The sequence below is a fragment of the Triticum aestivum genome, chromosome 7D (genome assembly GCF_018294505.1).
Source record: "Triticum aestivum cultivar Chinese Spring chromosome 7D, IWGSC CS RefSeq v2.1, whole genome shotgun sequence".
Classification (NCBI taxonomy): domain Eukaryota; kingdom Viridiplantae; phylum Streptophyta; class Magnoliopsida; order Poales; family Poaceae; genus Triticum; species Triticum aestivum.
The window spans coordinates 120,190,245-120,213,193 of NC_057814.1; the positions used below are offsets into that span (position 1 = coordinate 120,190,245).

Consider the following 22,949-nt stretch of genomic DNA (forward strand, 5'->3'; position numbering starts at 1 on the left):
CCGTCCAACCACACAACCCGGAAATGCCACTGGCTCACCCACATCACCAAGGGTGAGGGAATGTTGCCGCCTCTGCCTCCTGGCCCGCCGCCTCCAGCCCCCCAGCAGCCGGCGGCTCGGCCGGCAGTCGGCGCCATTCAAGACGAATTTCCCGAAGAGCACGCCGCCTACGTCGTCTTCACCAATCAAGCCGACGACAAGCGCAGTCGGCGTCGACAGCACCAAGAAGTGAACGCAGTCGCCTCTAGCACCGCCGAGTTCATGCACTGGTCAGAAAAGCCAATCAGCTGGAGTCAGGCCGACCACCCAGAGGTGATGCCTTCGCCTGGCTCCTACGCAATGGTCTTGGACGTCACCCTCGCGACGGAGAGGCGAGCTGCCAGATTTCCCCGCGTCCTGATAGACAGCGGAAGCAGTATCAACATACTGTACCGCGATACCATGGAGAAGCTGAACATCAAAGCGAAGCAGCTCATGCCGAGCCGCACCGTCTTCCATGGTATCGTACCCAACCTATCTTGCTCTCCAATCGGCAAGATCAAAATGGATGTTCTCTTCGGAGACAAAGATCATTTTCGCCGGGAAGCAATATGGTTCGAGGTAGTGGATTTGGAGAGCCCCTATCATGCACTACTTGGCCGACCTGCTTTGGCCAAGTTCATGGCTGTGCCCCACTACGCCTACCTGAAGATGAAGATGCCGAGCTCGAAGGGGATCATCACGGTAGCCGGCGACTACAAGAAGTCCATCGAGTGTGCCATGGCCAGCAGCCGGCTGGCCGAGTCCCTCGTGGTGGCAGAAGAGAAGAAGATGTTGGAACGGGTTGTGGCCATGGCCGGCAAGCAGCCGGCCTTGTCCCCCAACCCCAAGGATTGTGATGCGCAGGGCTCCTTCCAGCCTGCCAAAGAGACGAAGAAGATACCTCTGGACCCGGAGAACCCGGAGAGGTTCGCTGTGATCGGGGCGAACTTGGACAGTAAATAGGAAGGCGAGCTCGTCGACTTCCTCCGTGAGAATCGAGACATCTTTGCATGGTCCCCAAAGGACATGCCGGGTGTCCCGAAGGATTTCGCCGAGCACAAATTACATGTCCGAGCTGACGCGAAGCCGGTCAAGCAACCCCTCCGCCGACTGTCAGAAGAGAAGCGAAGAATCGTGGGAGAAGAGATAGCCCGGCTCCTTGCAGCCGGCTTCATCATGGAAGTGTTCTTTCCGGAATGGCTTGACAATCCAGTTCTGGTTCTGAAGAAGAATAACAAGTGGCGTATGTGTATAGACTACACGAGTTTGAACAAGGCCTGCCCAAAGGATCCGTTTGCTCTGCCACGGATTAACCAAGTGATAGACTCCACAGCCGGATGCGAGCTGTTAAGTTTTTTGGATGCATACTCAGGGTATCATCAGATCAAGTTGGACCCGGCTGACCGCCTGAAGACTGCCTTCATCACACCCTTTGGAGCTTTCTGCTACCTGACAATGACATTCGGCTTGAGAAATGCCGGTGCCACTTTTCAGCGTTGCATGCAGAAATGTCTCTTGAAACAACTCGGCAGAAATGCCCACGTCTACGTAGACGACATTGTGGTGAAGACGGAGAAGCGCGGTACCTTGCTGGAAGACCTGAAAGAAACATTCGCCAACTTGCGCCGATTCCAGATCAAGCTCAACCCTGAGAAGTGCGTGTTCGGAGTGCCAGCCGGCCAGCTGCTAGGCTTCCTGGTCTCCGAACGCGGCATTGAGTGCAACCCCGTCAAGATCAAGGCCATCGAGAGGATGGAGATTCCCACCAAGCTGCGAGATGTGCAGAAGTTCACTGGCTGCTTAGCCTCCCTGAACCGCTTTATCAGCCGACTAGGAGAGAAGGCTCTCCCCCTGTACCGACTCATGAAGAAGTCCACTCACTTCGAGTGGAATGATCAAGCCGACCAAGCCTTCCATGAGTTGAAGAAAATGTTGACCACTCCGCCTGTCCTGGCTGCGCCGACTGAGAAGGAGCCCATGCTCCTCTACATCGCCGCGACAAGCCGAGTCGTCAGCACTGTTGTTGTGGTCCAGTGCCCGAAGGAAGGCCGAGCCCAGTTAGTCCAGAGGCCGGTCTACTATCTCAGCGAAGTACTGTCCAGCTCAAAGCAAAACTACCCGCACTACCAGAAGATGTGCTATGGGGTGTACTTCGCTGCCAAGAAACTGAAGCCCTACTTCCAAGAGCACCCCATCACGGTCGTGTGCACTGCCCCGCTCGCCGAGATCATAGGCAGCCGGGATGCATCCGGCCGGGTGGCCAAATGGGCCATTGCCTTGGCGCCCTACACGATTTTCTATCAACCCTGCACCGCCATCAAGTCGCAAGCATTGGCCGACTTCCTCGTCGACTGGGCCGAGACCCAGTACTTACCGCCGGCTCCCGACTCTACCCATTGGCGGATGCACTTTGACGGGTCCAAGATGCGCACCGGCTTGGGAGCCGGCATCGTCCTCACCTCTCCCAAAGGCGACAAGCTCAAGTACACATTGCAGATCCACTTCGCCGCCTCCAACAACGTCGCCGAGTACGAGGCGCTCGTACATGGGCTCCGGCTAGCCAAAGAACTCGGCATACGCCGGATCCTGTGCTACGGCGACTCAGACTTGGTGGTCCAGCAATCATCTGGCGACTGGGACGCCAAGGACGCGAACATGGCGAGCTACCGTTTCCTCGTCCAACAGATGAGCGGATACTTCGAAGGGTGCGAGTTCCTTCACGTGCCAAGGGCCGACAACGACCAAGAAGATGCCCTAGCACGGATCGGCTCCACCCGACAAGCCATACCGACTGGCGTCTCCCTCCAGCGCCTCCTCAAGCCGTCCATCAAGCCGTCTCCAGAGTCGGATTCCATCTTCGTACCGCCTGCGCCAGATACAGCCGGATCCGACTGGAGAAATCCCGCAGGCGGCACGGGGACTTCGACAACTGGCCCGGGGACTGCCGTAGTGGCACCCAGCCCGGGGACTTCAGAACCCGGCCCGGGGACTGCGGCAGTCGGCCCGGGGACTGCAACGACACAAGAAGCGGTGGCCGACTCCAATTCAACGCCCAACCCACCCACCCAAGTCATGGTGGCCACATTAATAGAAGAAGAAGTCACAGCTCCCTCATGGGCCCAGCCCATCCTCAAGTTCCTAGTTAGCAGAGAGCTGCCGGCTGACGAGATCTCAGCAAGACTAGTGCAACGACGAGCCGCAGCATACACAATAATCAACAGAGAGCTTGTGAAGCGCAGCGTCACTGGAGTCTTCCAGCGATGCGTCGAGCCAGAAAAAGGAGTGGCAATCCTCAAAGACATCCACCAAGGCGAATGCGGCCACCACGCAGCCTCAAGATCCCTTGTGGCCAAAGCTTTCCGCCACGGTTTCTTCTGGCCGACTGCCTTGGAGGATGCTAAAGAAATAGTCAAGAGCTGCAGAGGATGCCAAGTTTTTAGTTCCAAGTAACACCTGCCGGCTTCTGCACTCAAGACCATTCCCCTCACCTGGCCTTTTGCCGTCTGGGGACTGGACATGGTGGGCCCTTTCAAGACAGCCCGCGGCGGCCTGACACATCTACTCGTTGCTGTGGACAAGTTCACAAAGTGGATCGAAGCCAAGCCGATTAAGAAGCTGAACGGGCCGACTGCCGTAACATTCATCACCGACATCACCACTCGGTACGGCGTGCCGCACAACATCATCACCGACAACGGCACGAACTTCGCCAAAGGAGCACTGGCACGTTTCTGCGCGACGCAGGGCATCCGACTGGACTTAGCGTCCGTTGCCCACCCGCAGTCAAACGGCCAGGTCGAGCGAGCAAATGGACTCATCCTCTCCGGCATCAAGCCCCGACTGGTTGTACCACTGGAGCGATCGGCCGGCTGCTGGCTCGAAGAGCTACCGGCTGTCCTCTAGAGTCTGCGCACTACACCCAACAAGTCAACCGGCTTCACTCCATTCTTCCTCGTGTACGGTGCCGAGGCTGTCATCCCAACAGACATCGAGTTCGACTCGCCTCGGATCACCATGTACACGGAGGAGGAAGCCAAAGAAGCAAGAGAAGACGGCGTGGACCTACTGGAAGAAGGCCGGCTGTTGGCACTCAGCCGGTCCGCCATCTACCAGCAAGGGCTGCGCCGCTACTACAACCGCAAGGTCAAGCCAAGATCCTTCCAAGAGGGCGACCTTGTGCTCCGGCTGATCCAGCGAACAGCCGGCCAGCACAAGCTCTCGGCCCCTTGGGAAGGCCCCTTCGTCGTCAGCAAGGCACTCGGCAACGACTCCTACTACTTGATCGACGCGCAAAAACCAAGAGCACGCAAGAGAGACGACTCCGGCAAGGAGTCGGAGCGACCATGGAACGCAAACCTCCTAAGACGATTTTACAGCTGAAAAGCAGTATGTATCACGCTACCCCTTTTGTATTAAGTACAAACTAACAGGCCCCCTGAACAGTACTCGGGGACTGCCTTTTATTTATCTATGAATGATGAGTGTCATATCCATGAATGTATTATTACATTTTGAATTTTTGTCCGGCACCGGGTTCGACTAGTCGGCCCGGGGACTGGCCGCCTTGAGCTATATCGAAAGTTTTTCCTAAAGTCAGAAAAGTAGTGCGCCGGCTCCCAAGTCCTCTCTTGTTGAAAGTCGCAGCTCAAAGAACTGACTATCCGACTAGCAAGAGAGAAGACAGAAAGGACGCCCACACGAAAAATGGCTAAGGAACAACTAACCTATATAGCAAAGAGACGGCCTCCAAATATGCCTGCCGGCTGTCAAAGCAGCCGGCTGGCCGGCTTCCTAAAAAAACTTAGCTTTAGTCCAGCAGAGCTAAAGTACTTCCCCCTCCCCAATCGGCCAGGCACTCCCCGGCTACAGATTGCAGAGCAACTGTTTGACTGGGGAGGCAGCAACCAAGGGAGGGCGGCAAAGGAAAAAGCAGAAGGACAAAGAGCAAAGCACAAGGAAAAGGCCGAATGCATAAGTTATATACATAAAGGCCGCCAACAGGCCGGCAACAGACTTAAGTTTGAATACACCCAGTGGGTGGAATTGTGCAGACTTAACCAAACATTGTTCAAAAGTAACAAGACAGGAAAACAAAAGAAAGAAGACTAGGGCGCGACATGAAGGCCGAGCTGGTCGGTGAAGGCGCCCTCGCCGGCTGAAGGAGTGGCCGCCTAGCGGGTCCCGGCTTGACCACCTCCTGCGGCAGGAGACGCACTCGCGCGCGACGTAGTGCTGGAGGTGCGGTCAGGCTGAGGCTGGCCGGCTACTCCACCAGCTGGCTCGGCGTCTTCACCCTCCTCCTCCTCCTCTTCGCCCTCGTCGCTGGAGTCGATCTCCTCCGCCGAGTCCTCGCCGTACGCCGGGTCCAGCCCGAACCACTCCTCCGGCTGGGCAACTCCATTGTCGTCCACCTCGGGGGCGAAGACGTTGGTGTCGGTGTAGTCGGCGATCGCCGAAGCCCGCCGAATGATGGCCGGCCGCGCCGGCTCCAGCTCCGTGTCGGCTTGCTGCCGCCAGGTAGCCAGCTGGTCCAGGCTCAGGCCGGGATACCAAGCCTTGACGAACTCCAGCGCCCGCCTGGCACCGGAGCGAGCCGCCGACGCCTTCCAAGCCTCGAAGCGGCCGACTGCCACCTCCAGCCAGTCGGCGGTCCAACTGGGGGTGCGAGGGACCACTTGGCCGGGCCAGAGGGCGGCCAAGACCTGTGACCCGGCACGCTGAAGCCGGCAGAGCAGCCGGTGAGCCGGCTGGATACGAGCCTGGATCACCAGGAGCTGTTCCTCCAGCGAGCGGCCGGCGGTTGGCGAGATCTCAAAGCCGGCTTGCCTCTTCGCTTGGCGACGGGCCTCGATGGCCTGGTTGGCGGTGGTCGAATAGCCAGGGAAATACTCTGTGCGAAGAAGAAGAAAGGAAGAAAGGAACACCAAAATCAGAAAATAAGCCAAAGTGGCAGATGGCAAGAAAGGACGAAGAGGTAGACGGCTTACCGTCAACCAGATCTTCGATCTGGCCATAGGCGGAGACCAGAGTCTGCCTGGCCTCTGCCCAGCCGGCCGCCTCCGTCTCAAACTCGGCCTAGAGAGTGGCTTCGCAGTCCTGCGCCGCCTTCAGTGCCACCTTGTGGCTTTCCTTCTGGTCGGCCAGCTTCTTGACCAGGCGGTCGCGCTCCTGCACCAAGGCGGCGAGCTCGGCATCCTTGGCACGAAGAGCAGTCTGGGACTCCCCCAGCTGTGCCCTCAGACTGGCGTTGGCCGCTGTAGAAACGGAAGAAGAAGAAGAACAATAAGAAATCATCAAGGAAGATCCGAACCGACTGCTCAGTAGTCGGCCCGAATCTCGGGGACTACACCCAGTGGGTGCGCTGACGCGCCCCCACATGAGATAAAAATCAAGCCACGTACCTCGGCTTTCAGTAAGGTCGGCAGTCTTCTGAGTCAGCTCCCGAGCCTGGGAGTTGAAGGCGGCTGCTCGAAGGTTGTGGTAGTCCTGCAAGATGGACAGAAGACCAAAGTAAGAACAAAAAGCAGCAAAGGCAAATCCTCCAAGAAGTTCCAAGCCGCCTGCTCAGCAGCCGACTCAGAACTCGGGGACTACACCCAGTGGGTGCGCTGACGCGCCCCCACGGAAGAAATCAAGATCAAGAGGAGAAACCAAGATCCAGAAGAAACAATACGGGAATACTAACCCGGATGGCTGCCCGCGTTGCGAGGAATTCGTCGGTGAACTGCCTCAGCGCCGCGGCTTGGCTTTGGAGCCGGGTCCGGACGTCTTGTGCAGCCACGTTCACTACGGCTGTCCCTCCGCCTAGCGTCCACCCCAAGGTAGCGCTGGCCGCCTCTGCGTCTCGGGCCGACGAGCTGGAGCCCACGGCCGGCTGTGGCTCCGACGCGGCCTTCCCCGCACGCCGGCTTGGCGGAACCCGGACCGCCACCTCAGCCCCCGCGGCCGGCTCGCCCTCAGCCGACTGTGCAGGCGGCGGGTCAGGCTGGCCGCCTTGGGCCGCCCCAGTTGGCGGGGTCGGCTCCGGCCCCTTCTCCAAAATGATGACGTCGTCGCCGCTTCCTCCCAGCCCCGGCTGGGAGCCGCTGGCTCCCCCTGGCGAGGGCTCCACGTCCCCAGGCGCCACGACGCGCAGGGGGGTGACCATCAAAACCTCCCCTGCCGCCGCCGCGGCCTCAGCCTCCGTGGGCCCTGGCTGCGGCCTCGGCGAGTGCCTTCGCCGCCTCCTCCTCCCGAGCCGCCTGGGCGGCGGCTGCCTTCCGTGCCTCCGCCTCCCGTGCCTCCTGCTCCTCCCGCACCTCCCGCGCGTTCATTTCCGTCGCCTCCTGGAGGTCGGCGCGGGGATCCACGCGGCGGGTGGTGCTCCCAGAGCCCCTTGGCGACTCGACGACGGAGCCGGCAGCCGCCCGCTCAAGTGACAACGGAGCTCTGATCGTCGAAGAAAAAGACGAGAGTTCAAGAACCACCAAAGAAAGAAAGAAAGAGAATACACAAAGAAAGATTCGGACTTACGCCGACACGGTTTGTGGTTGCTTCACCACTTTGCGGAAATGAGCCGCCTTCGCGGCCACCTCTTCCCGCCTGGTGGCTGCCGCCCCGCCCCTGGGCTTCTTCGTTCGGCTGTCGAATAGACCCTGGGCAGCGCGACGCTTCTGCCCTCCACCCCGAGCAGGCTGCGCGGCGGAGGAGCCCGCGCCGCGTCCAGATGCCGGCTGGCGGCACGGGACGGCTTCGGCTTCATCCTCGTCCGGCCAGTCGTCGAAGGTAGCAGTGAACCCGGAGCCACCTGCTTCGCCGCCGGCTTGGCCACCGCCCGGCTCGACGACGTCGTCCATATGGACCGCCCCCAGGTCGGGGTCCTCCAGGTCGTGTTCGGTCCGGTCAGGGACGAAGCGGCGCTCCACGTCTGACCCGCCGGCTGGCCGAAGCAGAGGGCTCTGTCGAAGAACAAGCCGACTAAGTCAGAGTCGGCCAAGAGATGCTCGGCAACAAGGCTGAGAGAGAGAGAGAGAGAGAGAGAGAGAGAGAGAGAGAGAGAGAGAGAGAAAGAGACAAGGGGAGCATACCGTAGGCGGAGGATTGGCTCGGCTATATGGCTCCTTGCCGAACTGCCACTCTTCAGCGAGTTGGCAGTTTGCAAGGTAGTTCACCATGTAGGCGACCTCGTGGCGCGGCATCTCCTTGGTGCACATTCGGCTCGAATCGAGCTGGCCGCTCATCTGACAGATCAGATGAGGCCGGCTCTGGAGCGGAAGAACCCGGCGCGTGACGAACGCGGCCAGGAGGTCGGGCCCCGTCAGGCCCTCCGACTGGACCATCACCCGCAGTCGGGTGATGGCGGCGTTTCCCGCATGCGACAGCGTCACAGCCCGGAAGGACCACTGGGGCAGCCTGCCCGCCGGTGGGCCGGCTACGTAAGCCGGCAGGTTGATGTAGTCGCCCCGTGGAGTGATGTTCCGCACGTAGAAGTACGACTTCTGCCACTTCTTCACCGATTGGATCAGCGTGATGACGGGGAAGGGGTTGTCGGCGCCCGATCTCCACGACGCGATGAAGGCGCCGGTATGAGCCGGCACGCCCTTGCTGCGCGTGCCCAGCTTCGACTGGAAAAGCTCCCCCCAGAGCTCAAGGGTAGGGAGGACGCCGAGATAGCCCTCGCACAGGGTGACGAAGGCCGACAGCAGCACCACCGCATTGGGGGTGAGATGGTGCGGCTGGAGCTGATAGAATTCGAGCTAGGAGCGGAAGAAGGCGCTCACTGGCAAGCCGAAGCCGCGCAAGAAGTGCGAGCGGAAGACCACCCGCTCGCCCTCCTGCGGCCTCGGCGAGATTTCCTTCGCCGGCGCGAGGCGGACCTCCACTTTGTCCGCGCTGGGCAGCCGCCGCGTGTCGCAGAGGAAGTCGACGTGGTCGTCATGGACGATGGAGCCGTCCCAATCCCCGCCAAGCTGCTCTACGGCGGGAGGCATGGCGAAAGCTAGCACGGCGGCGGAGGAGCGTGCGGTGGAAGAGCGCGGCGGCGAGGCGCTGTCGCGAGAACGGGCGAGCGAAGAAGACGGTGGAAGTAGGAGGAGCGTGCGAGGGCCTGCCGCCCTCCACCTCCCCCTACTTATAGCCTCACGAGGCCAAAGAGGCCGGACGTGGGGGGAGACGTGGGATTAACTGCGCCCACTCCCTCCACGTCTCGCGTTTATTGCGCATAAGTGCGAGCCGAAACTGCCGCACGGAACGTGCGGGCGGTTTCGGGATACAAAGGATCCGCGCCTGGGCCAGGGCGCGGACGTGGCGGGCCCCCTCCCTGCGGCGACGTCCCGTCACGCGCGTGGGCTGGCAGGCTTTCCGGCCACGTGGTTCGCCGACGGCCCGTGGCCGGCCCGCGGCCCGGTGCACGTGCCAGCGGGTTCCCGCCCTCCGACTTCAGAAGATTTCGATTCAGGCGGCGCGCCTGACCAAGGCCGGCTCCCAGCTGCCGGCTTGTCAAGATAGGAAGTTGATCGAGCTTCTCAACCCCTACTCCACCTCGAAGCCCAATCAGCTTCGGGGACTACTGTCGGAGTAAATGGCCACGGGTAGCCCAACCAACTACCCCTGGTTCTTCAGAAAAATTATCAGGCCTTTGGGCCTTCAAGCACTCCAAGCATTTGGGGCGCCTTCCCTGGCCGGCTATCTCTGAAGCCGACTCCCGGAAGGCGACCCAGCCTCGAGCAACCTCTCCCCAGGACGACTACGGGGTGGCCGACTCCAAGAAGCCGGCCAAGAAGGACGCCGGCTCCTAGCAGCCGGCCGAGACCACAACCACCAAAGCTGTTCCCACATAACGGCGACACGACGGGGTGTGGCCACAGTGCGGCCCACTACCCCCGAAGCCCGAGGCGGGCATGGCTACAGGAGGCCGTACGGGACGGCCGTCTCCCGTGCGGCTCGGCACTGTGGCCATGCTAGCCTCGACGTCATCCACGACCAACTCCTGTACGGCCCAAGGACTGCGGGGCCCTTCAGCCAGAGAGAGGCGTGAAGGCGGCCCGGCCTTTCCCAGTCGGCCAAGAGCATAGCCGGCCTCCAGAAGCCGGCTACTCCCTTCCTCGAAGCAGGAGCCCCATTAAGGAGACAAGACGAGGTAAGGCTACAGTGATAGCCCCCGAGGCGGCCCACTGTAGCCACGCTTACCTCGACAAAGCCCTCGTCATCATAGGCGAGGCTACAGTAAGCAGCCGCCGACAAGACCCTAGGCGGTGGGGCCGACCTGTCGACCAAGTAGCCGGCAGCCGGCGGGACCCACCAGCCGGCGGGACCCAGCAGCCGGCGGAGAAGCCGGCGAGCGTAGACACTGACGGCTGGGACCAGCTCCCAGTCGGATTACCATTGTACCCCGGGGTAGGCCTATATAAACCCCCCGGTGCACCCATGCAAAGGGTTCGCTCCCAAGCATAGTTGGCCTCTGAGCATAGAGTTGCCTTCTTAGCATAGCACACACACCATAGATAGAGAGAAGCAAGAGCTAGCCTTGTTCTTCTTCTCCCTTGATCTCAACAGCTCTAGGAGCGATTGTAGCTACCTTTCATCGATCTAATGATCATGCGGAGACCCCGCAGAGCAGGACTAGGGGTGTTATCTCCTCGGAGAGCCCCGAACCTGGGTAAGATCCGCCGGCGTGCATGTCTTCGCCTCATCCCGTTTCCAGGCACCGGCGACGTTTTATTGGCTCCCACAATGATAAGCCATCCCTTGGCATATGTCGCACCAACCACCCGACAGTGAGGGTCCCCGCACACCACTCACGAGAATAGAGAGTCCCCCATAAACAATTAAGGCAGGCAATGTGGCAGTTTCAGCTCTCTCATATGTTTCAATGTTTGTACTTTTTTGGCAGTTGAACTCTCTGTACATACCCACAAAACGCCATACCTTATCAGCATCTTATGTGATCCGTTCTCCGTACATACCCATAAAACGTCATACCATGTAAACATCTTTTGTGATCCGTAACGTCAATAGGGCGGGACTGATCCATAATGGTGAATGTTTGCTTACATTACATGGCCAGTGTCTGAATGTACACAATGCGACCAATATTGCATAGGCATTAAGAAAATCTTGTACACACATAGCTCACATACAAATGTACATGTACACACAAAGAATAAAGTCAGAATTTTTCGACATTTGAAATGATTCCATGGAGCCCAAGATTCATTTATGTTTTTTTCAATTCCCACTTGAACGCAAGTTGCCATTCCTTTGGAGTAGCCAACAGCCCAACATTGTCCAAGTTCCAAACTAGGAAACTTATTACTGTCCAGATTAAAAAAAGAGGCCCGGCAAGGCAGGAGACTTGGCTGGCTTGCCTGGCAGCCAAATCCAATCCAAATCCCAATCCGACCTGTTTATTAGGACCCTCCTTCTATTCCTCTTCGCCTCTGACTCTGGAATCTCATCCACCAACCATCTACCCTACCCTACTGCTCACCCACCAGCGCCCAGCTGCGATCGCACCAGCTAGCCGCCCACTACTTCTACCAGCACTCGACTTCCCCAGAAAGTCCAAACGCGGCACAGCGCGGCAGTCAAACCCGAGGCGGTCACGACGAGGAGGCGGCACGGCAGCCAAATGCGCGCGTGATCCCCGGGGGGCCGGCGATCCGTGCTGACGGCGTGGGCGGCAATGGGCCGCCGGATCGACCTCTCCGGCGCGGAGATCCGCGCCGACCACGGCGACGGCAGCCCGCCCATCTTCCTCCCCCGCCAGCCCGCCGCATCCCCGCTCCTCGCCCTCGACATCGGAGGTAGAAATTCATAATTTTTATAAGCTCCCGGCTGCTTCTGAATTCTGGATTTCCGGTTGGTCTCGGTGGTCTTTATGCTGCTGGCTGAGGGTGAGGGTGCCGCGGTCGCAGGGACCCTGATAAAGCTGGTGTACACGGCGAGCTGCGGCGGCGAGGAGGAGCTGCGGTTCGCCAAGTTCGAGAGGCGGCGGCTGGACGACTGCTTCGACTTCGTCCGGGCCCAAGGCCTCCTAGGCTGCAACGGTACGTCTGTGCTACCTTCGCTCTCTGCAGCGCCGAATTGGTTGATTCTTTCTCTAGCCCATTTGGCTTCCTGGCACGGTTAGTCACGCAATGTGGAGACTGGAGAATTGGGTGACCCTGCTCCACTGGAAAATAAGCAGGATAGGATGGCTTGATCAGCAGCTGTTACTTGCTCGTGAGCTAGGGTGTTCTTCAGAGCATTCAGAAGTTTGTGCTGTCGACTTGTAGCTCATGATCAATTTTAGGAAGAGGGGAATCTAGCATTTAGCTGTTGACAGCAGTTAACAGCATTTGCAATCGCTCTTCTCTGCGATGCAAATACAGTGCTTTACTCTGTTTTCACTCTGTCAAGTTTCAGCTTCTGCCCAACTAAAAATAAAGGTTTCAGCTTCTGTTGTTTGATGATTTAGTTATGTGTTGGAGTTTTATCTTTATCGTGGGTTGAAGTGTAACATTTTCATGCCAGGGACAACGACAGGGTCAAGCAAAGAAAATATGACACTGAAGGTACGATTTGTTGTTCTTGTGTTAGCAAGTACTCCCTCCGTTCCGATTTACTTTGAACTAAAACCACGACAAGTAAATCGGAATGGAGGGAGTAGCAACGACCTTTTGGGCTTATGACCCACAAGATGAATACGTTAATAAAAATGGAGATCACTTATGCAGTTAGCACTTGGAAGTTCTTATCGATTTATTTTCTGTAACTTGTATGACATGCTTTACCTCCTCTCTTACCCAAAATGTAAATTTTCAAATGACACATTCATTCTGCACCAGTGCCTTGGACAGTTACATGGGATTTGGTTCGCTATCAACATCCCTGAAACTCTATAAGAGTATTTATTAGTGCTCCTGTCAACATCCACCAAAATCATCCTTACCAGTTACAATTTATTGTTAAAAATAGTTCTTGAAATTAATTTTCATGGACCCACGCTGTCGATAATAAATACTCTTATAGAGTTGCAGAATAAAGTATTGTCGTCAGGCGACAGATTGCAACTGTTTTTGGTGCATCAGGGAACACAGATATCACCTCCTGAGTTAATACTTGGCATACTTGTAGGCTTTAGCTGAGGCAAATCCCTCGTTTATTCTGCTGCCCCAAGTATCATAATTGCAAACACAAGAATGCTGAATGATGTGTACTTGTGAATTCTGATTGCTTGAATACATATGCAAATATCTTAAATGGATAATGTGGAGCGTATTAATGTCGGTTTGCACTTTGGCAAAATCCACATCCACTAAAATCATTCTTACTATTTACAATTTATTGTTAAAAATAATTCTTGAAATTAATTTTCATGGACCTACGCTATCACTAATAAATACTCCTAAAGAGTTGCAGGAACAAAGTTTTGTCGCCAAGCGACAGAGTGTAACTGTTTTTGGCGCGTTTAGGAAACATAGATTTCGCCCCTATAGTTGAAACTTGTGCATACTTGTAGCTGAGGCAAATCCCTCGTTTATTCTGCTGCCCCAAGTATCATAATTGCAAACACAAGAATGCTGAATGATGTGTACTTGTGAATTCTGATTGCTTGAATACATATGCAAATATCTTAAATGGATAATGTGGAGCGTATTAATGTCGGTTTGCACTTTGGCAAAATCCACACCCACTAAAATCATTCTTACTATTTACAATTTATTGTTAAAAATAATTCTTGAAATTAATTTTCATGGACCTACGCTATCACTAATAAATACTCCTAAAGAGTTGCAGGAACAAAGTTTTGTCGCCAAGCGACAGAGTGTAACTGTTTTTGGCGCGTTTAGGAAACATAGATTTCGCCCCTATAGTTGAAACTTGTGCATACTTGTAGCTGAGGCAAAACCCTTGGCAACTCGGCTGCCTCAAGTATCAATAATTGCAAACACAAGAATGACCAATAATGTGTCCTTGTGAATTCTGATTTCCATATTGAATATACCTTTGCTTGAGAATTTAGAACTTAATATTGTCTGTTTGTGTTTTGTATTACAGCCTTGTTTAATGTTTAACACGTACCCTTGTCATTTTATTTTGTATTGTTTGATTGTTAGAAGTATGCTTTATCTGAGGTGGATTGTAAAATAGCTTGACCAGAATCGACTGTAATGGAGATCATTTGCAGGCAACAGGTGGTGGATCATATAAATTTGGTGATGATTTTCGGCAAAAATTAGGTGTTAGTCTTGACAAGCTTGATGAAATGGACAGTGTTGTTTCTGGAGCAAACTTTTTGTTACAGGTGAGTTGTAAGCTGCTCTCATCATACCACATGTCTTCTCATTTGGATACTGAACTTTAAAAATTCTTTCACATTGTAACACTGCTTAGATATGGTTATTTCCGGTTAATATTTTGTAAGGTATTACTGCATTCTTGATATTTAGTTCTCATTTAGATCTGGTTTTCCATTTAACTGATGCTTCCTTGCAGAATGTTCCTGGCGCAGCCTTCACACACATGAGTGGGAAGATGAACTCGATTGATATTTCCCCAGATAACTTGTTTCCTTACCTTCTTGTGAATATTGGCTCAGGAGTTAGCATATTAAAGGTTGCACTTCTTCGTCATCATGATTCTCATATGGAAATACAGCAGAATGCAGCTCATATAACCATGTGTTATCAAGTATAATGCAGGTCACTGGAAATGGAAAATTTGAAAGGGTAACTGGGACACATATTGGTGGCGGTACTATGTTTGGGTTAGCAAAACTATTAACAGGCTGCAAGAGGTAATGTGTTTTCTTTTGAATCATAAATATCTTGGTTTACATATTTTTCCCACTAATATATTATTATTCTCTTAGTTATGATGAATTCCTGCAATTAAGCCAGAAAGGGGACAATTTTGTACTTGATCTAGTTGTGAAGGATATATGCGGGGAGCTTGCCTGCCAGAAGGTTTGCCATTACCCTCCTTGATTTGTTGTTGCAGTTCTATGTACTTGCCTTTTCTTTTGTGGTAGTTTTGATAGTCCAGTTGTGCCCTAGTGTGTAGGTCAATTCTGCCAGACTTGAATATTTGCTAGGAGAATATTGATAGTTTCATTGCTTGCTTATGATTCTGTTACGACTTGGTGGTATAAGTACTTATGCTTACCTTGAATTAACTTGTTCATCAAGATTGCTTGGAAAGCAATATGGCTACTGGGAGCATTGTGTTTAGAATAATTGATGAAGCACATTGAAATCTTTATGTTGACAATATTTATATTGTATTAAAATAATTAATTCTTTCGCACATCATGAATTAGCATCGGTCCTTATAGATTACTGATTTATCCTTTCCTAATATGTTTCAGCAAGGACTGTCAACTTCGACTCTTGCTTCTAGCTTTGGAAAAGTTATTACTTCTATGAAAAAGCTAGCAGATTACAAGCCTGAAGACCTTGCATCCGCATTGTTGAGTGCCTTTACTTACAATATTGCACAAGTGAGTTTATGTTATGTGCTCCTGCATCTTATTAAATTATACTTATTGTCTCAGCTACTCATAGCTGTTTACATGGATGGCACTCAACCTCGCTTTATTGGAAGAAAAGAAAAGCTAAGAAGACATACTTGTTGATCTGAAGAAGAAATGCATAGTAGTATAACGACTTTTACTGGAGAAAAGAGGCATAGGGTTTACTCATTCTATGCCACAAAGTGTTTTTTTATCTTGAGACAAACTGTTTCAGTAAAAGCATTTTGATTTTGTTTAAACGTCCTTAAGCATGTTATTAATAGGAATAATAGCATTATAAGAAAAACATTTTATGGGATACTTTCACCGAATGTTGCTTCTGTAGTCCCTGATGCCTGCTATAGAAAAGAGTAAAGAGCCATGTGGTTTTTCAGTCTGCTTTATCTTCTCCAGCTTGGTAGCTTAGGAATTTATGGGGGCATTATGCTGCGATTGATCTCTCCTTTTTTTCTTTGCTTAGTAGTTGTAAAATACATTATGCTTTCTGATAAATGAAACCGGAGGGGGAGCCCCTTATAAAAAAAGGGTACTTTCACGGTTTCCCCTATTGGTGCTGGTCTATTGTTGTCTATTGAAATATGGGTTCATATCACACTCTTGGTATGTGTCCTGCAGATTTCTTTCCTTGTTGCATCACTCTTGGGCCTCAGAAGGGTCTTTTTTGGTGGGTCATACATACGTGGACACAAGAGCACAATGGATAATATTTCTTATGCACTAAACTTCTGGTGAGCATTTTATATTTTCCAAATGTATTCCTCTTGATGAGCAACTGTTCATATAAAAAAAATATAGAATGCTTGTATTTAGTAGTATAAGTTTGTGGTCCTTAAGAGGATTCTAAAGAAACTCCTTTTGGTTTCTCATTGAATGTTTCTACTCTTATTTTATCAACCTTGGAAAGAATCTTAACATTTGAGGTATGTCATTCAGGTCAGAGAGTCAAATGCAAGCTTCATTCTTGCAACATGAAGGGTATTTAGGTGCTCTTGGTGCCTTGATGAGTTACGGGGATCCCAGAGATGAAAACTTGAACCTCGAGGAATCTCAAGAGGTCAGCTCCTATGATATCATTTTCTTGCACACTACAAGAAACACGACAAGTTTGAGTATCGTGTTTTATTTAAGTAAAATGCTTGTCCATAATGTACACTAGTAGGAACAAATTGAACCCATTTTCAAGTACTCCCTCTGTCCCAAATTAAGTGACTCGACTTTGCACTAACTTTAGTACAAAGTTGAGTCACTTATTTTGGGACGGAGGGAGTAAATCAGAAGTGAAGGACTGATCTACCATTCCATTTGTATGGTTGTGGCTTGGACGCCAGAACAATAACACATAGTTTTTTATGCATATAAGTCTTGTGAATAGGCACGATGCAGAAATAAATAAATGTTATTGTGGTTAGAGTGATTTATCTTTCCAAGCTTCATTGTTGGTTTTCCCCACTGTTGTAGGAGAACAGCCATGAGGCAGCAGGTCCTACTGATGTGACATCAGCAGACGAACATAACGATAGCAACATATTTCCTTATCTCCTTGTTAATATTGGATCTGGTGTCAGCATGATAGAGGTTAGCCAGTACACCGCTTTCATTCTTTTTATTATTTGTGTACTAGCACTTTTATCAGCAAAAGCAATCTTGTCAGGTAATTGGTAAGGGGAAGTTTGAGCGAATTATCGGATCACATCTGGGTGGTGGTACTATCCTTGGTCTTGCAAGGCTTTTAACTGGCTGTTCAAGGTACTATCGATTTAGCTTGTGTGCTTATAAGATGTAGGAATGTTCCTTGATACATGATTAAACAATCTCTGAATTTTCCTTGTGGCTTGTAGTTACGAGGAATTCTTGGATTTGAGCCGGAGGGGTGATAATTTGGCTGTAGATTTGACTGTTGGAGACATTTATGGAGAGCGTGGTTATCCAAAGGTATTTGATCTATACTCTGGAAGAATATATTTTTCTGTGAGATTTCTGCTATAATAATAATATTAACATTTATTGCAGAATTGAACAGCAGTCTCACCAGCTGTTGTACAGATTTGAAGATTAGTTTTAGGGCTTTGACATATCATGGAAATTGTGAATCTGTGATACACAAGGCGATCAGTATGCCCATTAATTTTTCTCTCTTTGCGCCAGATTGGTCTTCCAGCATCCACTACCGCAGCAAGCTTTGGAAAAGTGAACTCGGGCAAACTTTCAGAGTACAAAGCAGAAGATCTCGCAGCAGCTCTACTCAACTCTTTCACATACAACATTGGACAGGTATTTTCTCCAGATATTGGAATTACCAGGCACCATCATGAAGTATCCTCTGATGTGTTCTTATTTCTTATCTAGATAGCCTACTTTGTGGCTAATCTATCAGGCCTAAAGAGAATCTTCTTTCGAGGTGCTTATGTCTGTGGTCATGAGAAGACTATGGACAAGATTTCTCGTTCCCTCAAGTACTGGTAAGGAATTTTCTACGTGGATACCGTGCAAAATATCTTTGCAGTTGTAAAAAAAAATTCGCTATCCAGGAACAGGAGAAGAATTGTTGCACTATGACCAGGCAATTGAAAATTGCTTCTCTCCTTTTGTTTTGCTCCCAGGTCCAAAGGTGAAGTTCAAACGACATTTCTGTGTCACGAAGGGTTCTTGGGAACCCTGGGTGCATTCTGGAGTTATGAGAACATGGGCATTGATGGCTTGGCATCACATGAAGTCATTAGGGAGGTCTTGCTTGGTGCTCCGTACACCGGACAGTTCCCATCTTCACCATTGACTCGAGAGCAGGAAAATGTAGGTGACACGGAGTAGCAATCTAATCAGAATACCAACATTCTCTTGAGTAGTCCATTGTCAACCTCGATACTTTCCCCTTCTCATTGGCATTTCACCTTGTATATATGTGCTTCTTTTAGGGGGGCAATACAACCGCTGAAGCTGAGATGGAGAGGCTGCGGCGTGACAACGCGGTTCTGAAGTCTGAGCTTGAGCGGTTACAAAGGGAGAATACAGAGCTGAAAGCCAGGTTAGTGAAATCCGATGAAGCGGCTACCTTGTAAAGCAATAAAAAGCCGAAGAATGTCTCCATGGTAAAAATAACAAGATAGTGAGATGTGGGGGCACAAACAGCCTCAGCTTGTTGTAACCTGTAATAGTCTTGGCGATGGTTCAAAGGTTGTCTACAGAAATGGAATCTCCCATAGGTAGTTACCCAAAATTAGGACCGTTCATATAGTGAGTTCATGTTGTATGTTTATTTTTATTTTTATACAGTGTGTTTGTATCTATTTCATTTTTGTAGGCTTTATTGCCTGTCTTGTAAATATGGAAGCAGTACTCTAAAGTAATCAATAAAATCAGTTCTCATAATTTATTGATAAATGTGTGTTGCACTTAAGAATTGGATTTCCCTGTTTCTCTTCCCGAATCAAGTTTTTTTTTAATAAAAGATAAAGTTTTGGTGAAATGCTAGGCGTGATAGTAGTCGAGCATTATTTGTTTTTCTTTAACTCTACCCATGGTCACTAGGACCAAGTTTTTTTTAAAGCGAGGCACCATGTGGAGACTGCACCTCGAACGTCGGAGAGATATCCTTCCCCGGATTGGCCAAAATGGAAGGATTCCAGCGGGGTAAATGAATGAAATATTTAGCAGGATTACCAACCAAGATTGAACATATTATTGCATTCGAACAAAATTCCACATAAAATTGTAGCATAATGCAACAAAATTGAGGCCGTCATCATTTCTGTCATTTTGTTGCACTAGCATAGTGGCCAACACACGTGTGAAGGCATTGTCTTTACTGTTTGGTGTGTTAAACGTGCTTTAAAAAATTAATGTATGCTTTCATGAATATACATACGGTGCCACAAAAGATAAGAAATAATGCATTATTACAACAATAATAAATTATGCTAAACATAATATCACGTATTGTTGAAGATTGATTCACTGCCGATCTTATGAAGTACCACGAAGTCGTAAAGAACTGTAGAGAAAGGGGTGGTGTCCGAAAGGATCTCGTTGGAGACAATAGATACATCATGGTTTTACCTTAGGTTTAGGGTCCTATGGGTAATATCCCTACGTGAATTGACATCTACAAAGTATACTGCTAAATATTCCTGGCGAGGTCCATAGAAAGCTAGGTCACATTAGTGTAGTCTCCGGAAGGTGGTGATCTTAGGCAATTCCTGGCGAGGTCTTTACACATGTTGACCCCTACCGGTAACATGCGAACTATCTTCGAGGCGACTCATGAGGAAAAAATCACCCGGACATAGCATGTCCATCCTTATGTCCTCCAAGTGTCTACTCTCGCACGACTAGTGCGAGCCATGGGGTCTGGGTGGGGGTCTCTAGACACTCTTTGGTTGACTCAGCCTATGAAAGCATGTAGGTTGTACCCCTTCGATAGTACATTATTACTCATTGACACATATGCGTCTAACATCTTTAACCATCTTCAATTTGTTAATGAATAATTAGTATGCTATATCCAAAATTCGTAGCTTAATGATCATACATGTTTTTTTGTTGATAATGATCATACATGTTGTTTGTACATGATATTAAGTTATTATATATAATTAAAGTCATATGGTGAGGTAGGTCGTAGTTTTCATCAGATTTTACAGCAACACGTGGGAGTTCCCCAAATATTGGTCCGACTAATGACAAGAATTCAACAATAGCAATGGCTAGAAGATGTTTAGATCATCTAGAGAAATAAATTTGCTTCATGGAGTATGTAAAAAAGACTTCCTTGTTAAGATGTAGGATAGCTAAACAATGGGAACAAATTTGCATTTGAGTAACCTTGCCCAAAGTTGTCTTACTATCATCTACTTGCTACATGTCGAGGAAAATTATGTCGATGTGATTTTTTTGGTCACAAAGGTATGCTAGGGTCACCATGGATCTCTAGACAATGATTTACCCAGGCTCGAGCCCTTTTGGGATGGGTATAGCCCTATTCCTGCTTTTATTGGATTATATCTCGAGATATAGTACAATTGTGGTTACAATGTGGAAACCTAGCGATATGATACACAGCTGGACGACTATGATGGACGAAATAGGCGAGGTGCTATGGACTCCTAGGGCTTTTGTCCCTCTTGAAAATTATGGTTGTGTTGAACCTGGTAGCGCTTCATCCACTTGCAGTGATTTGCTATCCTATATATACTAGCGGCATAGCAGTGGCCTCATCTTCACTGAGTAGGTGTCCTCTGCACATAAGTATGATTCCAAATTGTGGAGGAGTAAAACTTGTCGTCTCTTTCCAAGGACCCGCATGGTTTCCAAGGACCCGCAAGGTTTCCTCTTAGGAACTAGGATCATATACCGACTAGGTTGGTTGGCTCCTTGTGGGTCCCATTGGACTTACATATACTAGGCTTGTACAACCCATATACGACATATATTATATAGGAATATGGTAGTAGGACTATCACATCACTACATTTTAAAATACGTAATTTTGTTTTTTTTGCAGGAAAAATACAATTTTGAGACATGGACATAGTCTTTTATGATAAAACTTTGGCCATTCTTTCCTATACCAGCATTCTTCTAAAATAAGATAACAAATGTATTTCAGCACAAATGTAATGAAAATTTTCACAATATCGGTGGTGATGCTTACGATGACTTATTGGTTAGGGTAGTATGCTAAAAAGGGCCCATCAGATTTACAAAACATATGGTCTCATTTTTGTGAGGTTTTCTGATATATTTTCGATAATATTGTGCCTTAATATGCAATAGCTATAGTCAAGAGTTCCAAGAAATGGTACACTAACATTGTATTTCCAGCTTCTCGCAAAAATACATTGTATTTCTTGCTACTCCATCCAAGAATAATCACTTATAGACTAGTTGCTTAATCTAAGAAAAATAGACAATCGAATGGTCGTGAGATTTTTTATTGAGTAACAAGGAACTAAAATATACGAGGACTTCACTTCTTTTATGTGGGTGTGGAACTTCCAAGCCTTTTCTCTCTTACAAATAAGAACTTGAGCGGCTCATTTTAGTAAAGAATTATATCCAAAAAGATGTAGATCTATTTGTATTTTTTATTCTAGTTAATAAATTGTTGTATTTTCATTGTTTGTATACTGCATAGATCGGTTAATAACATGGTGTGTGTTTTCTCTGCCACATCATAGTTTTTCTCACACGTCATGCCACGTCAAAGTACATGCACTATTTGTGATTACAAATCAAATCCACGAATATATCGATCGAGAAACACTACCGAGGATCACAAGCAATGACTAAGATAACAACAAGGCTATGAAACCACCAGACATATGAACAAAAGATTGAGTTGAAATTTAAGAACCACAAAATGATTCTCTTTATTAGTAAAGCAAATGTTGAGCAACGGGAGCTCACATATGCATATATGCATGCCACACATCCACGGACGGAGCATGCTTATTCATTCATGGGCGACGGATCTATCTATCTTTATATGTCCAAACCGAGGCAGTATGGGGCGTTGTGAACGGTCATCACGTTGCAGTGCCCCGGCGTAACGAGCACCTTGGCGAAGTCCCTCTGGGGCTCCCTGGGGCATCCGGGGAGGTCCTTGAGCACGCTGGAATTGGGATCAGACCTCCGCCCTATGAAGTAGCGCACTGCCTCGCACCGGCAATGCTGCGAGGCGTCGTAAAGCTCCTTGCAGCACCGATCCCTTGGGGTGTTCCCCGGCTCGGTGGACACCGCCGACCCGGATATGCTGATGCCACAGGTTTGCTGTGCGACATACTCCCGGCAGCCTTCAAGCGGGTTGATCGGAAGGCCCATCCCGGCGTAGCAATATGGACCTGTGGCTGTGGCGGCGGCGAAGACGGAGACCAGGACGGTGGCCAAGAGGAGGGGGGAGATGCTAGACTTGGACGCCATGTTATTCTTTCTAGCCTTGTCCGGTTTGTTGGTGTAGTTTCTTGAGTTGTGCACTGCACTAGTGGTTGTAAGCAATACCGACTACACTTGCTTGCATATATACCTGATAAAAGCAAGAAAGCTCCAGCTATTAACTAAATCTGTTGTGCTATATGACGATTATGGTGAGCTAGAGTGCACTTAATTAGTTTGTTGGAACAGAATTTGGAGGGAAATGTAATTGGCTTTGTGTGGAAGCATTGAGATATTCGTAGCTGATCGGGCCTAGCTTTTCCTGTGATGGTTGATGTGGCATCCTTTTTTTTTCAAACCATGTGGCATCTTTTTCTTCTCTTGTCAAGTTGTCATCGGTGCTTAAAGTGGAGCCTTTAGCTAGTTTATACGTGCAAACCTTGTTAAAACTAACAACAGATTTTGTTTTTGCGCCATGTGAGATCATGTGATAATCGGCTATGCGTATGAGTAACTTCGCAAAGCATTGATTTTCAAAGTTATTCGCAAGTCAAGTGTATGCATACAG

The 22,949-nt window shown here is 49.9% G+C and overlaps 2 protein-coding genes across 2 annotated transcripts; one reads left to right on the forward strand and one right to left on the reverse strand.

Annotated features, from left to right (window-relative positions):
- Positions 1 to 11,458: 11,458 nt before the first annotated feature.
- Positions 11,459 to 18,884, forward strand: LOC123165636 (pantothenate kinase 1). Its single transcript, XM_044583327.1, has 17 exons — positions 11,459 to 11,804; positions 11,916 to 12,047; positions 12,514 to 12,554; positions 14,171 to 14,287; positions 14,479 to 14,598; positions 14,685 to 14,779; positions 14,855 to 14,948; positions 15,350 to 15,481; positions 16,130 to 16,242; positions 16,448 to 16,568; positions 16,973 to 17,089; positions 17,166 to 17,260; positions 17,353 to 17,446; positions 17,660 to 17,785; positions 17,861 to 17,973; positions 18,115 to 18,304; positions 18,427 to 18,884. Exons 1-17 carry the CDS (start codon positions 11,684 to 11,686, stop codon positions 18,568 to 18,570), a joined length of 1,965 nt encoding a protein of 654 aa, XP_044439262.1. The 5' UTR covers positions 11,459 to 11,683; the 3' UTR covers positions 18,571 to 18,884.
- Positions 18,885 to 21,819: 2,935 nt separating this feature from the next.
- On the reverse strand, positions 21,820 to 22,512 carry LOC543282 (alpha-amylase/trypsin inhibitor CM1-like). The gene has a single exon (NM_001405751.1). The coding sequence runs from the start codon at positions 22,427 to 22,429 to the stop codon at positions 21,992 to 21,994; it is 438 nt and encodes a 145-aa protein (NP_001392680.1). The 5' UTR covers positions 22,430 to 22,512; the 3' UTR covers positions 21,820 to 21,991.
- Positions 22,513 to 22,949: the final 437 nt, after the last annotated feature.